We start from the raw sequence: 25,431 nt of genomic DNA, 5'->3' as shown, positions 1-25,431 counted from the left end.
TAGAATTCTGATTGAAACTTTCTTTCTTCTTGAGAAACCTGTTTGGGTTTAAAGACAAAAGAAAAAAGTGTTCAACTGAAATAGAAATCGTTTCTGAAACTAAAATTTTGCATCATATGAAACATACAGTTTAAAAAAGATTTTCAGATAAGAAGAAGAAGGGAAGAAAGTAAACTAAAGAATTTTTTTAAAAGTCTGTTGTAAGAATCATTCAGATTAATTCTGCCTCTATCAATGCACTACACACATTATAGCGAAATTATTGTTAATTCTAAACTGCAAAATATATCAATTTATGACAAAAAGCCCTGTGAAATTTAAGAATAAATTTTTGTCAAAACAATTGTATATTAAATAAGGAAGTTTCTTTAGTAATGGATTTAATCCTTTCCAAAAATTATTAGAATATAATATTTTTGAAAGACAGATAGTGCCTCCAAATTTCGTACAGAATTTAAAATAATTTTACGTTATAAATATATGTGATTGAAAAAATTATGAAAGGGATTCGAAAACTTCACGTTCCTAGAACGCATTATCTTTAGAATATAGCTTAAAAATGTTTCATAATCACTTAATTAAAAGTTAAAGAATATAATTTTCATATGTTGCTAAATAAAAAAACTACTAGTGTTGTTGACAAAAGACTCAGAAATTCATATAAGTTAGATTGATTTTAAAATACAAGCTTCTAATCCCTTACATTGGAATTCCAAAATAAAAGTGAAAATTTAAAAAAAAAAAAAATCAACAAAAGAATTCAACTGACTTTCTCTTTTTTAAGGAAACCAAAGAACAATGTTCATTCTGCAGATTAAATTGTTTCAAAATTTAAATTTCTTTAGATAAATTTCTAAAATCACAAACAACTGAATAACAGGAAAAACAATTATTCAGTAACACTAGATGCATTGTCTTTGCAGTCTTTTTTTACAAAGACAATATTATTGATTTCAAACTGCATGCGAACTTAGTTTTGTATTATTGCTTTAGATATAAAAATATATTTTTAAAAAAGTAGTAGATAGTGAAAATTATTGCGAACTACGTTACCTTATTTCAATTGCAGTGCTTTCATTGCTCATTAATAATACTTATCTTTGTTTTGCTGAAATCAATTTTAAAAAAATATAATAGTCCTACTATCTACGAGAAAGAGTAGAAAGAATGCAAATATTTTTAAGTGGGAAGTAATGAACAGTTTGCTTTTGTTTGAATCGAAACACTTCATTTCGAAACCATTGCAATTGAATACGATTACTTTAAATACATTGCGTTTAATCTAAAAACCGTTTTTATTCAATTAAACTGCGACTTATATATTATTAAATAATATCTAATGCTTAGTTGCATTCTTTTTATATATTTTATATCTACTTTATACTTGATAAAATTTTTTTTATCCATTTATTAAAATATGTTTTTCATGATTTTTTTTTCTCAAAACCGACTTATTTTTTTAAAAATCCTATGTTTGTTTCAAAATATTAGAATTCACATTTTTCAATTTTATAAAATTGTGAAATTTTAACTATGTCAATTTAATATAACAGAATAATTGATTTATTTACCTTAGCCAAATACAATTTTATTAAATTTCCGAATGAATGCCCTGAAATTATCAAAATAATTATCTGCCATCACAATGCCTATTTTTCTTCACAGAAATGTTACAAGAATTAATTCTTCCTTTGTACAGTGGCTGCTGGTCTTCTCAAAAATTAACAGTTTTATAAAAATGCTTATCAAGAATTTAAAGAACTTTTTACTTTAACCATAAATAGCTAAAATTTTTAAATTTAGAAATCAAATCTGAAATTTGTTACTACTTAGCATCACTATTTTTTATATTTCTTAAATGCCTCTCAGTATTTTCGAATTCTTTTCAAGAAAATGATATAAATCCTTAAATCCTTACTCTACCATCAGTCCATGCCCCATTCTCTTCATAAAGTAAATATAAAATACAAAATAATGAATTTTTCATCTCAATTAGAATTAAGATGAAAGAATTAGCAATGAAATTTTCACTCCATCTGGGATTTTAAGTTTAAAGATAATTGAACAATATTTAAAATCCAGCACAGAGTAACTTGTTAATAAATTTCAGCTGAGGATTAGAAAAGATAGTTTTACTAATAAAACATAAAACATATATGCAAGTGAAAGAAATTGTCCGTAATAATACTTAATAACTAATAAATGTATTCTTGGAAACAAAATTTTTAATTCTTATTTCGAAATGAATGCAATAAAGAAGTGGGGAGGTTTTAAAATAATTCACTATTTCCACGGATGCAATTAAAAGAGTTTCACAATTAGCGAAAATTTAGCAGACTAGATGACGACTCTCTTTAAAAATAATAAAAAGGAAAGATCATTGTAATAACAAAAAGAATTAAAATTATTGGTAGTTTCGGATGAAATAGTCGGTCTGAAATAAGGATCAGACGACATTTTTCTGCTATTAGAAAGCTGATTTTGAGGTTTGAGGATTATTTTAATGAACATTATTGTAAAATAATTTAATGAAGAAATTATCCGTCCAATTAATTATTTCAAGAAATTTCTTTGGTTTCATTTATTAATAGAAATTTTTTTTACTTGCATTGTTTTCTTGATCTGTGAAAAGTTGTCTTGATATAATCTCCTAAGAATTTTAAATTTATTGATAAAAATAAGAAATTCATATCCATTTTATTATTTTTTCTTTTCAAATGCTAGTAGTACGTACGTGCACACGCAAGTACACAGCATACACACGTGTAAACTTTTTTTTCTCTGTCCGCTTGAATCAGGTGATGTGGAGTCAATGGTATGATTAAAAAGAAAACAACTACTAAAACTCCACCTGCTATTGGATTTGAGAAAAAAATGATTAAAAGATTCCACAATATATATATATATAATATTGAGTTATGAAATCTGTTAGTCAACAAATGTATAAGCGAATAAAAATAAAACAGCACGTTTTTATTGATGCACTAAAAGTAATTAAAAAAATCTGAGTGTCAAAACAAAGGTATGAAGTCTTGAAGTATTGAAAATGTTATAATAAGTAATCAGAAAGGAGTTCGCAACTTACGCATCTGGGGTACTTTGAATCACCGTTTTCAAACAAGCAGAGATGTGATATCAAAAGATAAAACGCAAAAAAGGCACAACCTACAAAGGTACAACCCAACCCGTAGGAGGTACGCTTCGTATTGGAATGGAGGTAACTGAGCTCTTTATCATTATTTCACCTTTAGGGTATACAGCCTGTTTTCTTATAAATTAACCTCTTATCCTCGAACTCGGGTTTTCTTCATCCCCTCTCATTCTGTGGAGGAATTCAATAAGTAAAGTCAAAATGAAGGTCATAAGAAGGAAAATATCTCAAAATCTATTAAAAATTTAAATGTATAATTCTATTAGTACTACATGATTTTATGATTCTTTTTACCACCGGAGTTTTGATTTTACAATTATTTTCGACTTTTTAATGCAATAATGACTGTGTATTTATAAAATATAATTTTAAAATGTATTTTTATTCAAATTTTGGAGGAATTTATTGTGACCTTACTTCACTTTCTATAGGTGAGAATTCAGAAATTAAAATTGCTATCTAATTTGATGATTAAAGCTCAAAATGCGGCATTTTAAATCTAATAAAAATGAAATGTCTATAATTTGCACAGATGCTGTTATCTCTTTAACATTACATTTTTCAAATAATAATGCATTTATTGTGGCAATTCTTCTACACTAAAGCATCCTTTCAACACTGTTTTAATATAACAGGACCAAAAATGATAATTTCATATTATCAAAAATATCGATAGCCGTTTATCAGTATAGTTTTAATATAATATTTAAAGAATTTATCATGTTACAAGAAGATTAATTGTTGATGCTAAATGATTTTTTATAGCAAATTAGCGCCCAAATTTCTTTTTTAGCATCATAGTAAATAATACTTTTATAACCTTTTATTACTTTTTGCCATTATTATCTAATTTTTTCAATTAAAACTTTGCATTTTTGAAAGTTAAAAAATATAAGGAAAACTTAGTTTTGATGGTACCAGTTTAAAAATGTTTAATCGACGATGTATCTTGAAATAATTTAAAACTAAAAGTAAATAAATTTATGCAAACTTACAACAATTCTTCTATGAGTAAAAAATAAACTACATTTGTGCGTTTCAATATTTTTAAATTAATCCATTATTTACTCCGAACCTCAGTAAAAAGAGTTGAAAGTTGGAATTGTTTAGTAAAGATGTTTACGAAGAGAAAACTGATACATTCATTTCTCACAAGGCAAAACTGTCCAAATGATATACGGCTTGTGGGTGAATGTCAGTGCTACGTGTTTTGCTCTGCATGTAAAATCAGCAAACCTTATTACTTATTTGTATTCCAATATTTTATATGTTGGAGTTTTTTAAAGTTGCTGTTTGCTGCAAGAAAAGTTTGCTAAGGCTGCTTGTTTTTGACTTATCTTTATTAATTTTGAGGGACTTGGTAGATGAGAAATAACACCGAAATATTTTTTAAAACGTAACTTTTAAATAATAACGTAAATAACTTTTAAAACGTATCTGCACTTTGTTTTTTAAATTGTATTTGGCTGTTTATCATGTTGTTTCTGTCTTTTTTCCCATTATTTAAATCATTGCTTTCGTTTTCATATATTACTTAGATTTTAAGCCAATAATTTATTGTTAGTTAATTACATTTGAAAAACTTATACATTAATCGTTGTTTTCATCGAGTTTTATTTTTATCATGATTTTCATGCTTTGTTACTTTTAATACGTGTGTTTTCATAATTATCTTTCACCTTTTGCTTGGTGCAGTATAGCCAAATATGGTCGTAAACCCCAAAATCAACCTAAGAAGCCCCCTAGTTTATATAAATAAATAAATATATATATATATATAAGATCCAGGATGATAATTGATTATTTATTAAGCGTTTAATTTGTCATATTAGAGCAATTAAATACTGCTTTGCTTCCAAATTGTGATCTATGACTAAAAGTATCGGCACTTTAATTTTTTATGCTCAACAATATACAAAGAAGGTCCTAGCTACTCACAGTACTTTTTAAATATTTTTTTTGTAGCATAAATCCATTTTGACCTCAGGTACTTAACTTTAGTAATTATTATATTTCTTCTGCACTTCTTTCTCAGAAGTTCACAATATTGCCTGACTGTGTAAACGAAGACGGAATATTTTCCCTTGCTTCCGCAGAAATTCAATAAAAATTGTAAATTTTTTTTTATAGAAGCTGTTAATTAAAAAAAAATCAAAAAGAGAAATTACTTTGGCAATTCACGGTTGAAAATAGAAATGCAACAATAATAACCTAAAAGAATCGGAAAAAGATTATGTCGGAATTTTAGTTTTAGTTCTTAACATTTTTCGAGAAACAGATTATCCTTAAAAAAATTCCCAAAATGCAGAAAATTACATTAGAACTTTTAAACAAATTCCATTAGAATGATGCAATGGTGAATAGCAGCTCATTAGTTGGTCAATTAGTTAATGCATTAGCTGCGTTTTTAGATTTTTCATTGGCATTAGCTCGGCGATTGCGTAAACACAATTAATACTTAAGGGAAGATGCACAAGAGTTCTTTTAATATTTGGCGCGGATTTGGCGAAAATCTTTTACGTAACACTTAAATCTTATCACTTAATAGCATTAAATACGAAATAAAATGTTCTAGATTAAATTTTAAAATTCGGTCTTCGGGTTGCATTGAAACACCATGAACGTTTACTGTGAGCCAAATTTCAAAGATGTAAGTCCGATAGATTAATATAGACTGCTGACTCAGAAATATTTCTTTTTATAAATTTATATTTTTCTATATCATTTTTATTTTCTCGGAAACGAAGTATACAAGGAGAAAACATTATAATCGTTAAAACTGTTGCCTGGTGATTTGACGAATCTCCACGTTTCAGTCTTTGCTGAATCAAAAATACACATTTTTGAAATTAAGTTTATCTGTTACTTTGTTTTTCTGTCCGAGAACGCTATAACTGTAAAACGCTTTGAACTACAGAAGAAAAAAAAATTGACTTATACTTTTTGCACAAAATGTGTGGATTTCTATGAAATTTTGAATGAAATCTCTCTGTCCGGCTGTCCAAGTAAACACGAGAACTGAAAATGTAAAGAGATAGATAGATAACATTTAGGATACAGGTTTATAGTTTAAAACATGAATTCATATTAAGTGTCTAACCAACTTGGCCGAAGTTGTTAAATGTCTGTCGGTCTCTACTTTCACATGCATGTAAGCATAATGATATATAAAATGAAATTTCATATGTAATCTTTTGAATATTATGTAATATTATGGTTCAAATCAGGCGGAAACCAGCGGAAGTGGTTCCCCAAAATTTTCTCGCATAATAAAGCTGAATTTGTGTTTTGGACGGGTGTTTTCCCAAGCGACTGAAGCCAAACTTTGATACTGCTTTTCTAACTACAAATGCAGTTAGAACCACATTTGATATTTAAATCGTTTACATGATTCTGAAAACACAGACCGACAGACATTCAACTCATAGATGAATTTGGCTCAAAATTTAATAGATATCTACAATATAGATGTTAAATTTGCACGCCAGATTTTATTTCTCTAGATCTCTTTGTTTTGTAGTTATCGTGTTAACGTATATTTCAACAATTGGACACAGATTTCCTCTAAATAGTTTTACTCAAAAGGTGATTGAAATCTTGAAATTTGGTGTAAAAACCGTAATATTATTACAAAAAATCCTCCCCGTAGATGTAGGGTGAGAAGTTCAACTAACCCGAATATGAATAACGAAGCCTTATTTCACAAAGTAACAGGGGGCCTAGGCAGCAATGTGCAGCCAAAGCGAACATAGAAGTACCACTTGTAGAAATCAATAATGCAAACGCAAATAAAATGAAACCAATAGCACATTAATAAATAGCAATAACGGCACAGTAAAGCCTTTAGCTTGTTTGAAATCTGAAAGTGAATTCACATTCATGTACATGCTTTCACTTATATAGTCATTGTACAGATTTCTTCGGATATAATATCTGCATCATAATTCTTCTATTTTCGAGAATCTAAATTTTCATCACCAAATGATAGCCAGTGTCAACCATCATTGACACAGCATCCATTAAAATATTTGTAAATCTATTTTCTTTTACTATGGAAATAATTACGCAAGGAATAATATTTACAGTTTTGCCACAATATTGTGAAACCCAATTGAAATTACATTTGAAACTAAACTCAGTTTTAGTGGAATGTTTACATTCTAGTAACAAAAGGATATTAATGAGAAAAAATTGTAGGTATTTATTTTGGATCTTGACGCATTTATAAAATTATAAACCATGTAAAACTTCGAATAAATTATTATTACACAAATTTACCATTATTTTGTTGTCAACCTATGTTACGGAATTATTCTCAAAATGCAATTTCCATCCATGAAAAACAAATGTCAATTTTTTTTATTATATTTCTATTTTTGTCTGAAAATTATTCTTAGTAGCTAAAAATATAATTCTAAATAAATCATTGAGTGGGAGTGATTCATCAGATTAATATTCAGAGCAGATATTTTGCATATGAAACTCATCGGCTTTTCAGTAATTGAACTATTTTAATATTTTGAATTTAACAAAAGCAAGATAATAATTTCTATGAAGAGCGAATTTGCATTGAACAGAATATTTGATAAATATAACTTAACTTGGTTTGAGACATAATTTTTAAAAGATTTTTTTTTTTAAATTTCCGAGAATTTCTTTTTATTAAGAGGTTTTTTTAATTCATGTTTTCCGTTCAAACATCATTTTAGATTAAATTGCTAATTTTTCATTTATTACCTAAATTTTTCACTCAGATTTTGTAGATTTTTATAAATGAGAACAGAACAAATATTAAGTATTTATCGGAGAATAATTTGTAAAATGTAAAATTCTCAGATTTCATTATTATTTTATAAATATGTCTAGTGGTTACTATCATGCAATGTATGCATTGAATTAATATTGAAAAGCTTTATACTAAATATACATTCTAAATTGAATTTTAATCTTTGTTTTCAGCAACATAATTGTCAGCATAAGTTACTTATTTTTCGTATTATATTTGATCAGCTATTGATAGAATTTTTTAGTTAGATAACTTTTGAATTCATTGAGTCAATTTATGAGTTGTGAAAATTTTCTTATTACGTTAATTTAATCTATTGTTTTGAATACAGGGTAGTTTTTCGTAAGTGGTAAAAGAAAGTTCTTTATATTTCTGCGATATGGAATAGAATTTGAATTCGTCATTACTTACTTATAATCATCTACATTCCTTATTAACTGCCTTTGGCGACCTGCTGGTTTGCTAGATATATTGATAACGAAAAGTTTCAGTTGAATCTTTTGTAAATATTCTAAGCTTAATAACATCCTCAGCAAAGTAATTTTTAGATTTTTTTATAGTCATGTAACTAGCACTATTTTAGGAACATCATAGCACTATGTGACTCCTTAATTTTCTGCCATTTCGGACAAAATTTTATTTTGATGTTGATAAAAAGTGATTAAGCTTCATGTACCCTGTAATAAGCTAATGTAAAACGCCAAAAAGTGTTTAGCTTCTAATTAATTAAAAAAATTAATAAGAAAAAATAGCTTTGAGGTGCCACTTTTCATATTCTAAAGTTTTAGTATCAAATCCGGTAGCTCTGGATCTAATGATCTGGATAAACATACACAATCCTTTTTATTATTATAAATGTCTTTATTCGAATTATTTGAACAGTTAATGAATATATGAGACTCTCAATAAGAAAGAGAGATTTCAAAATGCCTACCATATAATTTAAGTTGTCAATATTTAGGAAATAATTTATTAATTTCTTTTTTTTTCTTCTTTTCAGATATGTGGTTCTGACAAGCAAGCATCACGAAGGATTCACCCTTTGGCCTTCAAAAGTGTCATGGAACTGGAATGCAAAAGATATCGGACCAAAGAGGGATCTCTTAGGTTATTTAATTCAAATAATTTATTAATTATAACTGAAAATCTAAATAATAACAAAAAACATAAATAATCAATAAATCTAGAATATTAAAATAATTAACATTACCTGATCCTATCTGATATATAAATGTGAATATCAAAAATTAAATTATATTATCAAACAGAATAAAACTGCTCAATGCAAATAAACAAAATTAAAATAAATAACGCTTTGTCCCTGTTTTCTTATGAAATCAACGAATGAATAATTTTGACTGAATTTGTGAGTCAAGTGAAATTTGTTGGTAGGATGAACATTTTTGCCATTCGTAGATGAACCATTAAGATTAAAGAGAAGGGATACGTTATACGGTTTTTATATATATATGTCTGCGTTTATGTTACAGGCCACTGACGATAGTAAAGAGAAGCGAAATCAAAAATGAAATATTGATACATTACTATAAACAATTTTCTCAATTATTTTTTATTTATATGAACTGGAATGAATATAAATGAATTGATATACATGTAATGAAAAGAAATCTGTATCAAAACCAAAGAGCGAGAGAAATTATTTATTGGCATTTGCGTTCGGTACTTAAACAAGTATCGTATTCTCAACGACTATAATTGAATAATGTTTGTGGCGAATTGTGATGAGCGAGGATAGAACCTTGGACCTTATGGATCGCAGCCGAGTAACATGACCACAATATAAAAGCAATTGCTCGTGTGGTGTAGCTGTTAACTGGCTTATAAGCTATCACTACATGTTCTAGGACCCTTTATTTATTAGGGAATCGTACTGTTTTACTCAGTTTAAAAGTTTCTCACTTTTTAAAAATATTCAACATGCTACCTCTGAACTGTATTATTGATTATAAGGAGAATTGCTTTACAATTTTTGCATTTTAAGTCCTATATGATATTAAAAATAATTTATATAGTATTGTACGATTTTAAATACTAATGATATAATTATGCTATTTACTTAATTTATTATTTTTAAAGCTATAAAAATATTTTATCATAGTGATAATTTTTCATAATTACATTTTTAATATTACTCAATGTTACTTATTAATTTTGAATTAATTACTATCTTATATTTATTTACTATTTTATATCTCAAACCGTGAAACGCTTATAAAAGGCCCGAGAAGAAAAAATTATTTAACAAAATATATTTTATTAGTATAATAAATATATTTATTTAAATTGAAGTAGTTATTAAATCTTTTAAACATTAATTATATTACTGTTTATTACAATTTTTCATATTAAAAAGAATTTTTAGCGCCAAATTTATTTTAAAAATTGTCATTTTCTTTAGTAGATATAGTTTCCTTCATATTCAATTTTTGGATAAATCGTACTTCTGCTGTTTCCTTTCATTTGAATGAGTCGAATTACACTGTATGACTAAGAAAATAATCTTCATTAAACATTCATTAACTGAAAATTAATATTAATGCCTTATTTTCTTATTTATTGTACATTCATTCACCTTAATTAAATTTACATGACATGAAAAAGATAGAAAATTATTATTAATGCTTTATTTTCTTATTTATTGTACAATTTTTAGTGTTACAATAAGCATTACTAGATGACAAATTTTGCTCTTAAAAAGGCTTAGAATAATAATAAAAAAAACCTTTAAAAATTTAAATTTTTTTTTAATTACTGGTTGGAATTATTTTTTATACTTGATAGAAATGTGGATTTTCTTCTAATTAAAGCATGCTTATATTACTGCAAATATCTTTGATTTCTAGTTTCATTAGAAATTTAAATCATTTTATTTCTTAAATTATTATAATTTAATTCATTAAAAAAGTAATAGCCCTTCCGAGTGGGTTTATTTCCATTAAAATCACCAAGATAGTACTTGAGTGCCCATTTTGTCGATGTCTGAGTGGAATTGCTGTAACTATTTTACGGTAATTTCACAAAAACCAGACAAACATGAGAAGTCTCAAATAAATTTTGAGACTGAATGTCAACATTAAGGAGAAACAATTAATCCACGAATGAGACAGCACTTTAGTGCAGTGACAGAGTTTTCCCAAAATAAAACAGACATCTGAATGTTTACTTTCTGATTGTCGCGCCAAAACTATTATTGATGAGTCGATAACTAGTATTTCAATTTCGAAATTAATGGTTCACTTTATGAAACCTAGACTTATCCAGATAAACTTGTTTTCAGTTACATGTTTGAAACTATCTTCCGAAAATATTTTGAGTCATCAAGCATTTGCAATCAATATTTATAATAGTTTTTTAAAAAAAATTTTACTGAACAGATACTCTAAGTTTAATTCTTTTATCATAGTATACATTAAAATCAAAAGAAATGGAAAAATGCCACATCATTTGGTTTTACAATTGAAAATATGCTTTAAATGACTTGAACACATATTTGATGATATTTGAATCAATACATGTAATTTCTAGGATACAAGATTTTATATAGCCTTCCAGACTTACGTTTAACAGCCACATTAATATTTTAAGCAAAAAATTGTTATCATCTCTTCTACGGTTAAAGCTAAATCAATTATGAACCTTTGATTGCCATTATTTTAGATGATTTCAGACCATTTCAACGGTTTTTTCAAAGAAACTCCACGAAAAAATCCATCTCGCTTCCTAAAGACAGCTGTTGATTGACTTAAAATGATAAAATTCGAAACTTCACAAAATGTGGATTTTTGTTTTGTTTCATATGTTATTGTTCCATAAGTATTTCATTAAATATTGTAACAAAACTTGTTCTAACTGGGTGCGGATTGAATGGCTCAGTCGTGGAATACTAAGGACTGAAAGCGGCAATTCGCAAGTCCGTATCTGACTGCAGGCAAACTGCCTAAAAATTGTTTTGTTATTAATTTACTTTCTGTTATTTCTCGTTTGTTCTAGAATGCTCTTATAATTTCTGTATCTTTTTAAATCTGGAAGATTAGAGTCTTTTCGTCTTATGGATAAAAACAGATGTAAGATGAATGAATAAAGACTCGAGTTGAGATTAGCGAGTGTTATCTTTGACTTCAGTAAATACACGGTTCATCTATGCGTCAATATGAATAATATATTCCCTGGAAACAGTAAAAAAATTTTGATTTCGTAAATATTTTCAGCAGTACATTTATTGACTAAAACAACTTAAAAAATAATACTGTTTACGACATTTAGATCACATTTCCAGATGAAAATTTATGGTTATATCTAACTGTTTATAAATTAGCTATAGTGTTATGATTAGAAAATGACATCTTATATGTATATGTGAACTTTGAGATAAATGTTATTTACGACAAGAATCAAATAAAACGTACGAATTACTTTTATCTCTCTAGACTCTTTTTCTCATGTTTACCAAATATTACTGGATTTTGAAATTATTTACGACATCGATTTATTTAAGTTGCAGTCATTTCTAATTAACATTTGTCTTTTTAGTGCAGAGAATATTGAATAAAAATAATTAAAAAGGAGAGCAAAATTATCAACATATAAAAAAAGTAAAAATAAGTTTTATTTAAACTCTAGACTACAAAACCTAAGTTACAAAGGCCTGAGACTCTGACTGATGAGTTTTGATTAAGTTAGAATCGTTATCCGATTCATAATATTTCATCTGCAATGATTGTAAAATAATTGTTAGTGTTAAGCTATGTTATTCTCTTGGGTTTTTTAAGCTTTAAAGGTTTAAGTTTTCCTGATCGATTACAAATGAGTTGTCTGAATTTATGAATTTTTTATTAATTTTCCTTTTTTTAATTAATTTTGAATAAAGTATTGTTATCTATTCAACAATATGTGGTAGAGCCATTTGTTTTCATATATTTGTGCAACTAGCTTTATGTCACAAACCCATAAGTAAATGGGCTATTTTGTGTATATTTTTAAAATTACGCCATTCTGTTTCCAGTGAACTCAGTTTTTTGGGTTAAAAATCTTTTTGTGGAGAAAAGAATAAAGAAGTTTCTTGCATAGTATGTCAAAGAAGACGGAATTTTTGGATATTATAGAGCACCGTCTAGCTACAGATTGTTTTTGATGTACTATCATTGCATAATATATTAAGCATCTATTGGTGAAAATTGTTTCTTATTAGTATACTCGAAGACATGTCTGTATAGACAGGTTGCTATCTTGTTAACAACATCTCGGATCTGATTGAATGTCAATTGGCATTGTCTCTACTTACGTCGCAAGATTCTTTCTCTCGTTAGCCTTTGTTTACAATGAAGATTTTCTCTGTACATAATGTTCAGCAATACTGAAATCAAAACTAATCACAAAAATCAAATTAAAACAAGTGGTTATCGACAAACAGAAAAAAAAATGGATTTCCAAATAAAAATTAAAAGAAACACCGCAGGAAAATATTAACAGTAACTTCTAACTGGACTTGAAATGGGAACTTAATGAATCAGCATAAATCACATACAGACTTTAGATGATTGATTCTTGCTAATGTTAGGCTTAAAAATGAATGGGTAGTGTACTATTTCATAAAATTTGTTTATTCAAGCTTAGAATTATTCGCACATTATCTATAGTCATTTTAACAATAGAAAAACATCTCCGATTTTCTTGACACTAAAACACAAATTTTTTGATCTGCTATTTCGATAATGACGCAGAAAAAATGAGAGGGGTCATTTTTTTTCAGCATTACTGATAATTATATATACTGAAATCTCCTCTAAGGATTTCAGTGCGCTGTCATTGAGTATTGTATAGTCAGTGATAGTCCAGTTTTTTTAGCCTGTTTAAATATGCCCACAAATTAGTAATCCTTCAGTACCATTTTACTTTTAACTTTTCTCTATGGCAAGTATCTGCATACTAAAGACTAAAAGATGATTAAAATAAAAAAAAATATTTCTATAAAAGAAGATGATTTATTATATTTAATTTGTGTTTTATATTAATCATATGACATTCATTTTCAATATAGCTATATAATGAAGATACCCTACCAACAGAACAATTCTGAGAAGGTATCAATAAAACCTAAGAGAAGTAGGATAAGAAATTACTGATAGCGAAAAATTTGCTGATAGTGTTGATAAAGTTGCACAGTATTTTTTAAAATGGTTTTTGGAATCATGTTAAATAAAATGCTCTAAAAACATTAATCAAAGATTTATGATTTAAGAAGTCAAGAAAGATTTTTAAGTATTACCACTTTCGAGGCATAAGATTGTATTGACTTTAAATTTCATATTTAATATTAATGAAAATAAATTAAATTTAAACATATAATAATAGTGATACGAAATTCTATATGTTTATGTCTTAATGTTAGAAAAGTGTTTATATAATATTTTTTGAAGGATTATATCTCAGTTCTTATAAAAACTAGATATTTATTCTACCTTGCATAGTTTCATTTAGTTAAAATTTATACTTATACCTGTGAAGACAAATTCCTGTGTTTGAATTTTTAGGAGACCTGGCAAAAGCTATAAGGAGTAAAACAGATTTGCATTTTGGAGTTTATCATTCAATGTTTGATTGGTTTCACCCATTGTATCTTTTGGATAAGCAGAATAAATACTCAACTCAGTATTTTGTCGACGTGAGTAAATTTTTTATTGTTCAGTTTTAGGTCTTATGATTATTTCTTCTTATTTCAGAGTTCTGTTATCGTTTTATATGTCATTGTGAAATAAATAATAGATAATGGCTCAGATAAATTCACAGAAGCAGCAGAAGTGTCGAATAAACAAAAACTTGTTAAAAGTTTCCATGGAGATAATAACATTTTAAGAAATCTTCAGTATCGCAATATTTGCTGAATTTGTTTTGGAAACTTATTTCCAATATTACTATCAATATTGGAAATTATTATAAATTCAATATGAAATCTGATAAGGAAAGAAAGCACAAAAATAAGCCGGAATCCCATATGAATGTGTGCTTGGAAAGTCTCTTGGAGGGGTTAAGGATATGAGGTTGAGGATCACTTGAGTTTGAGGATATACGAAGATGAAGAGTTAATAAGCCTTTAATGAGAGAAAACGTTTTTATTTGATGATATTTTAAACTTTTATATACAATATGACCACTAAGGTCCTATTACTCCTCCTTAACTTGAGAATGGCGACAACTGTTGCTACCAACTTGGTGTCTAGATACAGTACAAACGCCATGCACTACGATATCAAGTAGAGCGCCAACTTGTGCCATACAGTGTCCATCAGGGACTCACCTACTCTAGGTGAGTATGGTGTCCCAGTTCTGAGATAATCAGGGATGTTTTCTTCTTTTGGATAGTATTTGAACAGGAGCCATCTACTCACGTGAATTTAAGCCCCGTAATTGATTGGGGAAAGACTTTCGACTTCCACTATAGTGGAACGTTATTTTTGGTTGTGGATTCAGCAATTTGTTATTTTTAGTTGTGGATGCAGAAAATTCAGCATTTTGCTGTGGAAATAGCGAGAGGGTGGTGACTGCCGGTGTGAATTTAGAGTTCTTCATAAGGTTGAATTAGTGATTTTCGGACTGCTCGTGCAGTGTATGATGTTTGGTAGTCTGATATGATATTAGGTGACTTTTTGCAATTTATCGCACTGGTTTAGCAGAACAAGATAACTTTATATACAGAATATCCAGACTGGGATTCTGGATTAGCGTGTCACTGAACGACAAATCAATTAGTAATTGTTTCTGAGCTTGCTACTCAGGTAGGAATAGAGATTGTAACATCTAGGAAAATAGGATTTGTAGATGAATAGTCAGGCATGTGTGTCTGAAAATGGTGATTATAGTGGTGGTGTATGAAGCTTTGTTAGTAAAGTGAGATACCTAGATGATTGTATGTAGTCAACTGCAACAACAGAACGCAGACTACTTTTAGTAAGATACAGAACATCCAGAATGGAGACCGGATTAGTATGTTTCTGAATGATAGTTCAATTCATATTTTTTTCCACAGTTTGTCGCTCAGATAAGAGATTATAACATTTGAAAAATTGGTATTCTGTAGAAAAGAATTTGGTGAATTTGATCAGTAAGCATCACAATTTTAGAGGGAGGGGAAGGGAAAACGTCTTTATTAAAGAGTATACGAGAAAGTTTCATGGAGACCACTCTCTCTGGTTTAAAATTATATTTTTGCAATTTGTACATTATTAAAAACGTTTATATAATTTTTTTAAATTCATATTTTTTATAGACGCATTTCTGTTTTTAAAGATTATTCAATCTCTTTGTTTCCTCACTTACAGTTGTGACGCCATTTCTAAATTTTATATACTTGTATGTTCTAGATTACGCAACGCATAAAGATCACTTGACCATACGGATAAATGTATGTCCGTAACGACGTATCATTATTTTAACATTTGCAAAACTTACTTTTCAATCAATTAATTAAATTTTAAATCTGTAGAAATGGCGGCATCAGGTAGCAAGCTTCAGAAAAATAATTATTCTAAAAAGTAAAAGTAGAAAATAATTATAATATTAAACAATTTAAACTCTTCAAAACATGAATAAAAGTTTGCTTTAGAAACTGATTTTAATTAAATTTATTGTAGCTAATAATAGGTAACACGACGATATTCATTAGGATATGAATACTCTAAGCGAATTTTTATAAGCGCAGTGTTAACGAAAACTGTAGAGGATTTCTTTTTCCTTTCGAAATTCTCGCATGTTACCGAACAATATTTTATTTATTTAACTATGCATTTATAATGATTAATTGTGCAATAATGTAACTGACTACAATATACGAAAATTAAATTATGCTTATATAATTTGTGACTGAAAAATATGCTTTATAGTCTAATTGCTACGTTTTGAAAGTAAAAGACTTGGTAATTAAGTTAATTTAATATAATTTGTATTCTATATGAACTCATTTAATTATGTAGAGAATTAACAGAAGTAGCAATTTGCACATATATAAATAAAATGACTAAAAATCTAAATATCCTTTTTGATGTAAGAATTAATGAGTTGACTATTGAAAAATAAAATCACTTCAAACAAATATTTAAAGCATATTTATTAATATTAGATGAAATAATTTTTTAAAGAAATTTAATAGTTCTCATCTTTTTAGTCTATTTTTTAATTCAATATTATACATATTGGAGAATTTTAAAAACATTATTTTCAAATTCATGACTTTTGTATGTGACGTGTTCTATTTTTTGAAATTTAATAAAATTCACGAATTAATGGAGAGCTAAAATATGATAATATTAAAATATTGTCTACTCATCTAGGAAACAAACAGTCTATAGTCTACAAACACCTACAGTCGGAAATATTGCAGACCACCAAAAGCATATTTTGAACATTTTTGAAAATTTTCAGATTTAGAACTATTTGCGTAGTAATTTGGACAAATTTTTTTAAATAAATACCAATTGCTCTTGTTCAGTTTCTATACAAAATGCCCTAAAACTTTTAAAATAGTCTCATTAGTCAATATAGGTCAATTGATTCAGTGCTTGGTTAAAGGCTGCAGCGATGACATTTCTAACCTACAGAATTTAAATTATTTGATAAATTTGTGAAAATTCAATCGACAGCTTACTCAATTGAGTTATATTCTCTTGTTGCGTGAACTAATCCATTGGAAAAACTGTCGTTAATTACTGAATAATTAGCATTTCTGTCAGAATTAACATTAAGTAATGAATAATTGTTATGTCAGTAAAATCATATTTTGAGAATGAATTAATACAAGTAGAAAAATTTAAAATGTTCAGAAAAAAATTCTTCATTTACGTATAATTCTCTCACAAAAAACAGAATGTTGAACCGCAATACTTGCATCACTCTCTAGTCTCTTCGTTTTTAAGTTTCTTTGCATACAGTGTAAAACACACACACACACACACATTTTAAAGTGAAAAATTTCAGCTGATGGTTTATTTTCAGAACAAAGCATTACCTGAACTGTTTGAACTTGTGAATAATTATCGACCAGAAGTAATATGGTCTGATGGAGACTGGGAAGCTTCAGATACATACTGGAAAAGTAAAGAATTCTTGGCATGGTTGTACAATGAAAGGTGTGTGTTTTTATGCATCAGAATATTTCTTTTTATTACATGCAATTGCATTGCGAAATAATAAAACACTGATTTCAAATAAACCAATCTTTGAATCGATTTTAACGTCTTATAAATTATTTGATTTTCTAGAAAGTGAGAAATAAAAGATTAAAACATGCAGGGTTGTATTGAATTCTAACTATCCGAAGGAATTATTGCTTTCAAAATTAAATTAAAAGAGAAAAAGATAATTTTCTATTGTGCATTTACATATTATATGATCAGTCTTTAAATAATACACACACGAATGCACATACAAAACAATTATATAAAGTAATGTTCACCCCCTTGATTACCTTCAAAATGATTACAGCTATAGTAGCAAGAGAGTGATACATATGTATATTAAAAGTGACTATGTGCGATGTGATGGGATCGTTTGCGAGTTCTACCTTGAAGTTAAATTTAGATTTAGCTTTTCTTATTATAAAAGGCGTAAGATATGGGAAAATTTCCGTGTCTACAAAATGGAAGAGCATCATTAAGTTAATATCAATACAGCATTCGACTATGTTATTAAGAACAAAATGCACAAAACATGCCTGTTTCTTTCATATTTCGAGCATTATGACGTCCTTCCTATACACAGAAGAATGTAGCATTTACTTATTATTTGGCTCATGCATTATTTTTTTGGACGCAATGAACTTTAAAAATCTCTGTACATGTATGTGGTAAGTGACAACTTGGCTCAAGCATCAGTCACATGGAATCGTAGATATTGCATTTTGATGCAAGTGTCGCATGCATTCTGTCTGAGATACCTGCTCAGGAAAAAGTCAAAGGATACCAGATAAGATAAACGTAGAGACAACTTTCTATAACCGCTTTTTCAATAACTTGTCACTGGAATGTCTGGAACAAATACTATTTTACATTTTGTTGGATGTGGGGAAAGACAACGTCTTTCGAATGTGGGAAAAGCAACGCCTTGAAACCATATTCTTTTGAACTGGAGCAGCCACAGGTCCTTAACACAATTGACTATTACATTTTGAATGAACCCCAAGTATCATCCTTTTAATAACTTACTTTCTTAAAATACTAGACTTTTGTACTGCAAATTCCCTCCCAAACGTTAATTGACTATCATAATACTGAATATCATCCGCATGCCTAGTATATTTTTCAATGACTATTAATTGCACGTACTTTTCATTACATGAAAAGCATACCAAATGACTGACTTAGGTATTTCGCACCCTTAGGCATAGCACATTATGAAGATCCTACTTTAGTAAGATGTTCCATTTGATTTCACAATCCAGAGCATTTTTAATATGTTAATGTTTTATTTTATTTTAACATTTTTTTTATTTCTTGAATTGTATATGACCTTGATTTTATTTATTTATTATGACTCCAGGCTACCCAGTATCCCGATTCGTGCATAATATTGTTGAAACAGATGTTCGGTTTTATAAATATTTTAAAAATTAAGTAAATGCAAGGAAACATATAGGAACTGAACCAATACATTATAAACTATTAATATTATTTTAATATCTTAGAATTCCTAGAATTATCTTTTTAAAAACATTTATAATATATGGGAGATAAGGGACTATAACGGCAATAAGGGAAATAAAGTTCCTTAACCAACCCTTCACACTAAAAGCCTTATGCTTCTACTTTGTCTGCCTAGTTGGAAATTCGTCCATTCATGCCGGTTAAGAACACAATCTCTAAAATTCATGATAAAACTGTAATATAAGCCATTTCTCCCAGTATACAAGGTCGATATTACTTGCAAATGTATTAGTCGAAATGGATGAAAATATTTTTCTCCATTTTCTGAATGTGTATTACTCGTGATGTGATGTCGAAACATTGTACTCAGCTACTCGTCTATGCAGTTAAAATAGATTAAAGCACATGTGTGTCACAACAGCAACAAATAAATCGAAAATACAGCGAATAAAGAAGGCACAGCAGCACAAGTGAAAGAAATATTTATCAAATCAACCTCAAAGTTTTCCTTAACCCAGCACTATGGAACAGGCAAGGTATAATCTCTGTAAACAGTCCTGGTCCATTCCCTTCATGCTTCAAGATATTCCATATAAAAGAATCTGACCACTGTGGCTGCCAGGAAATATGGCATCCACTTCATTATATCACTAACTGTCCTCTCACCAAGTCTTTTAACCTTAGCAAATCCTCCTACGAACTTGAACAATTCTTGTGGAACAACATGATGATAAACAAAATTTCCAGAATCAAAACCAGGAATCTTGTGCAGTTTCTTCAGGATAACGCAGATCTGACTTTCCCAGACACAATCCCGGAATAATCTGTTTCATCGATTTCCTCAATCACACCTACTTCAATTTTGAATTTTCAACAAAATCCAAGAACTCATAAAACATTGCATTTTTTCATAGTTGTATTGTATTGCATATATTTATTGTAATGTTAATTTGTGTACAGTATGGAAATTTGAACATGTTTTTTTTTAACTTAATAAATCTTTCGAAGTATATACTTTAAACGTCAGAGAATCCAAGAGATTCCAAGTTTGGAGGTATTCTATGGTGAAAAGAAATTTGAGAAATTTCAAGCAAACAAAAGCTTATTTTATTAGTTCTTTATATTATACTTATAGTGCATAAGTATTAAGTCATATTCAATCAATGACGCTTTACAACTTTTTGCATGGCAATTCAACACATTTGATACCATTTCTGGGATAAGTCCGAATTTTATTTCTAGGTAACACTTCAAACAATGTCCTTGTTTTGTAAAAAGTCACTTCCCTATGTATAGACAATATCTAGATGCCTTTTTTGGTATTATAATTATCATTCTTACGAATTTAAGAGGTTCTTAGCAATTAAGAAAGCGGCTTGTATATTTGCATTTTAATTGATTGCTTATATTGATAGCATCATCTCAACATAAAAATTGTCTGTTACAATTATGGATTTATATCTCCCCTTTTCATTTAAATTGCTAGAAAAATTTCATTTAAATTAGAAAATTTTTTTCATAATTTTTTGTATAATTTTAGTCCTGTCAAAGACGTTGTTGCAGTAAATGACAGATGGGGAGCCAACATTCCTTGTAAACATGGAGGATACTATACGTGCTCAGATCGTTACAATCCAAGTGAGTAGAGCTTGCTACAGCATAAATTTAGAAGTTGTTTATATGAACTCTTTAGATTGTTTTATCTATTACTCCCTCTAGCCATACGTATGGCATCTATTAATTTGAAAAAGATTGAAGTTTAATGTATAAAATAAATATTTTAGAAATCAAATGACTTTGTTTATATCTAGCACTAGATTAATAACACATGATGATAAATAAAAGTTTTGATTCAATTAATTTAGTAATTAATTTAATTTGGATTAATTTAGTATGGAATTACATTTTCGAATAACAAAATAGCACACTATTTAAGAAAAGGATAATTTCGCAAAAAATAATCCTGCTTTGCAAAGAAAGAGTTTAAAAAAATTCCAAGCAATTAAATGAAAAATATATGTTGCTTTATTTAACAATAAGGCAAAACTTTAGCATGAGCGATAGCTTCCAGCGAATTTAATTTATTATTAAAGTGCTTGGCAGATTCCAATTAAACTAGCCATTGAAATATTTTCCTTAATTATTTTATTACATCCAACTCTATATTTCTTAACTTCACCAAATACGTGGAGAAAGTACATTGGTATTTTTATAATAAATTCAGTAGATGTTTCAATTTCTTGCAAGAATAAACAGTGTAGGAAATGAAATACAGTTTTTAAGCTATTTACAATTTTGTCATATTTGTGCCATATATTTTATGCATTATCCTCATGATTGAATCTTTTTGAAGGCAAATTTTATTTTTCTAAAATGAATGAAGTAGAAGGCTAAATGTGTTTTTTACAGATTTTGGTTTTCAAATGAAATTAGTTTTCCTCTTTTCTGTAAACTTCTTTTCATGACTTCAACTTTTAACACGAAGAAATTTATTTGCATTTCTGAACAATATTAAAATAAGAGTTTTATGTACAATATTTATCTAAAGAAACATAGCCGATGCATTGCATCATATTAATAATTTTATCAAATGAAAAGACAATTAATTCAGTTATATACATTTTAACAAAAGGGATAAAATGTAATTACTTTAAATATTTATATAGTACCCATAATCTAATTTTGGAACAAAATTTTTTCATCATATTCATTGCAGTGCCATGAGACCTCTTTTGTATTTTTTCTTTACCATAATTCGATAAAGTATAAAATAGTGCAATATTGATCTCACTGGCTAAATTTCTTGATTTAAAACTAAGGTTTCCGAAGTCACAGTGGATATCTTAAAAGCTGAAAAATGTAAAGATAGCGAAGAATTTGATGAAAAATGATAGATATATTGTAATATGTCTCATTTTGTATTAATAAATTTAATTGTTAAATAAATATTAAATTCCTCTATTAATAAAAAATATTTTAATTTTTCAGAAACCCTACAGGCCCACAAATGGGAAAATGCAATGACATTAGACAAGGGATCTTGGGGTTTCCGAAGAAATGTTGAATTGAGTGACTACCTGACTATTGAGGAACTTGTCACAACTCTTGCAGAAACTGTCAGGTAAGTAACAGAAAGCTTTAGATCTGTAAATTTCATTTCACTGAGGAATAATTATTGTTTGCATGAGCAATTTTCAATCTTATATAATATAAAAACCACTTGTTCACAGAGACTTTGTCTTTCCTAATGACTTAGAATTATAACTAAAACTTTGCATCTACTATATTGAATATTGGAAATTTGAGTAATAAATATTTAAAACGATTGTTCTGCTATGCATGCATTAATGATGTAACGTGTCTCGAAATATACAGGAAGTGTCTGAAACCAGTAAAACGTAATGTATCTAGCAGTAACGCCGAATTAAAAATGAAAATATGCAGTTATTTTGTGATTTATGGAATTATTAACTTATTTCAAAGTCTAATTTCTGTTTTACAATAAAAAATATTCAAAGTATTGTATATTAATGAATCGCTAACAAAATATTAAAATGCCAATTTATAATATATTCATTTAGTATCTTTGTGCGAATAGAATGATTCTTTAATATTTTTCCTATGAAGTAGACATAAAGAAAATATCGTAATCATCATCAACAACAACAACAAAAATTCAGCTGCCTCATGATTTTTGATGAACTTTCCTATTTCCAACACATTTGAATCTAAATAAAAAATATTTTTTTTTCGAGATGGAGGGGATGGTTTTTTGATTGTTTGTTAACATGATAATTAGAACAGAACGATTAATTAAATTAAGTATGGAGGGGGTAATAAAGGTGGAACATCTGTAATAAATTTGTAATACTTGATATGGAATTGCAAGCAAATATATTGACTTAAAAATTCAATGACTCAGCTAAATGAAAATTATTATACGGTTTTATCACTAAAACCATCAATTTGTACGCTTGTGTTTTGCCTATAAAACGGTTTAGTAAATGTATATGCAAACAGATAATGTAAAGGTGATCTGTTGATTCGAATCGTGTGAAGATCCCGATAACTGAGAATCGGAAAAAGATAAATAAGATTTGATATATGGCCTCATCAAAATTATAGATCAGAGTTAAATTTCAGAAGTTAACAGTCGAGAACTAATTTTAATCTCTACACTACGAAATTCTACTTAAAATGTATCATATTGCAAACATACTAGTCAATAGGTGAAGACACCCGCTGGTTTAGAGTAGTTTCAACAAACACTAGTTTTAATAGTTCAATGCTTTCAGGGAACAAAAAAATTTAAATTCTTGTATTACATAGGACCTAAATGTTTTCTGAAAAAAATATTTAATATTCAAAGTACCTAAAATAAACATTCAAGAACAAAGTTATTTAAAATTTTGTTTATATTAACATCACCTCATCCGGTAACACCACGGTGGTGTCATTCGAAGTTTATCCAACAAACGCCGACTACATCACATTAGTGTTACGCAAATTTGTATTTAATTTACGAATTTATCTTATCTTAATTATTTTGAATTAATTATTATTTATATTGTTAAAATTATTATTTTTAAAATTATTGAATTATTTATTTTATGAAATTAAAAATTATGATAGTCCAAAAATCTAGAAAAACTGCCAGTGACAAAAATCCTATCAGCACCAAAAAAAAAAAAAAAATTCCGTTCAGACGTTCGGACGGCAAAAAGTTGATTTGCAGCCTTAGAAATCAATCATAAATAATTATTTCGATGTTTCTTATACTTCATATTAAAGATCTTCTTCACGCAATGAATGTTAAGATACTTTAAGCGATTTTGAAAGATTTACCATTGTTTAAAACAATAGTTGACTCTTTATTTAGTTTTACTAATAAATTCTTGAATTTTTAGATTTATTTGCAAAGGGAAATGAAATTCTCAGTATTTTAACTTCGAGCATAGTTGAAAAGTGCTTCTGAGTCTTAACAATAAATGAATTAGACAGTAGTGATTCAGAGAAATCTAAATGTATGGCGAATGGGAATACACATAAGTTATTTACTCCTCAGACTAATCTGATTTTGAACACAACTTCAGAAGGAGGCTGATTATAGAAATAATTACCTTGAGCTCGTATTAGTTTAAAACTGTTATTTTAAGACTGAGTAGGATGCTCATAAATATGTCCCCTTCATTCTGATTTCAGTTGTGGCGGAAACCTTTTAATCAATGTAGGACCAACCCACGATGGTCGAATCATTCCTATTTTTGAAGAAAGACTTCGTCAGTTCGGAAACTGGATGAAGATAAATGGTGAGGCAATCTATGGAACTACACCATGGAAAGCTCAAAATGATACACTCACTCCAGGAGTTTGGTAAGATATTGATTCTTTTTCCCCTGGGTCTTTTTAGAAAAGCTGTCGACATTTAATTCAGCTTGTTTTGAATAAGATCTGATCTTTCATGGGGAATTTTTCTACATTTCTTCAATGATTCGAATCTTTGGTTGAGTAGGTCGTAAGACGGATTCCAACCGACACAATTTACAAAATCGTAAACAAAGTGCACTTTGTAGACGATTCGAAGAAAAAATAGAATTAAAAAATGTAGACTTGTTACATGCCAAAGATTTCACATTCTTGAGTTTGAAATAAAAAATGACAATTCAAGACTCTCAAAATCTTAATACACTTTTAAAAAAATGCCAGTGGGAGATAAAAAATTGCCAGCTAATTGTTAATAAAATTATTATTTATTAATAACTAGCAGTACCCGCACAGTGTTGCACGTGGCATAACATCCAAGAGGAAAAATGAGCTTTAAACTTAAGTCTAGCCTCCACCCG

At 28.2% G+C, this 25,431-nt stretch overlaps 1 protein-coding gene across 2 annotated transcripts in view; it reads left to right on the top strand.

The window, feature by feature from the left end:
• The window catches only part of LOC129991590 (alpha-L-fucosidase-like), a 53,687-nt gene that overhangs the window by 14,402 nt on the left and 13,854 nt on the right, over positions 1 to 25,431 (top strand). For both annotated transcript variants that reach the window (XM_056098243.1, XM_056098244.1), the window contains exons 2-7: positions 8,938 to 9,044; positions 14,489 to 14,619; positions 17,943 to 18,076; positions 21,129 to 21,226; positions 22,577 to 22,709; positions 24,791 to 24,961. In XM_056098243.1, the coding sequence (XP_055954218.1) occupies positions 8,938 to 9,044; positions 14,489 to 14,619; positions 17,943 to 18,076; positions 21,129 to 21,226; positions 22,577 to 22,709; positions 24,791 to 24,961 (774 nt within the window). The remainder of the gene's footprint in view (positions 1 to 8,937; positions 9,045 to 14,488; positions 14,620 to 17,942; positions 18,077 to 21,128; positions 21,227 to 22,576; positions 22,710 to 24,790; positions 24,962 to 25,431) is intronic.

This window comes from Argiope bruennichi, chromosome 2 (genome assembly GCF_947563725.1).
Source record: "Argiope bruennichi chromosome 2, qqArgBrue1.1, whole genome shotgun sequence".
Classification (NCBI taxonomy): domain Eukaryota; kingdom Metazoa; phylum Arthropoda; class Arachnida; order Araneae; family Araneidae; genus Argiope; species Argiope bruennichi.
This window is presented reverse-complemented; position numbering and strand designations above follow the sequence as displayed.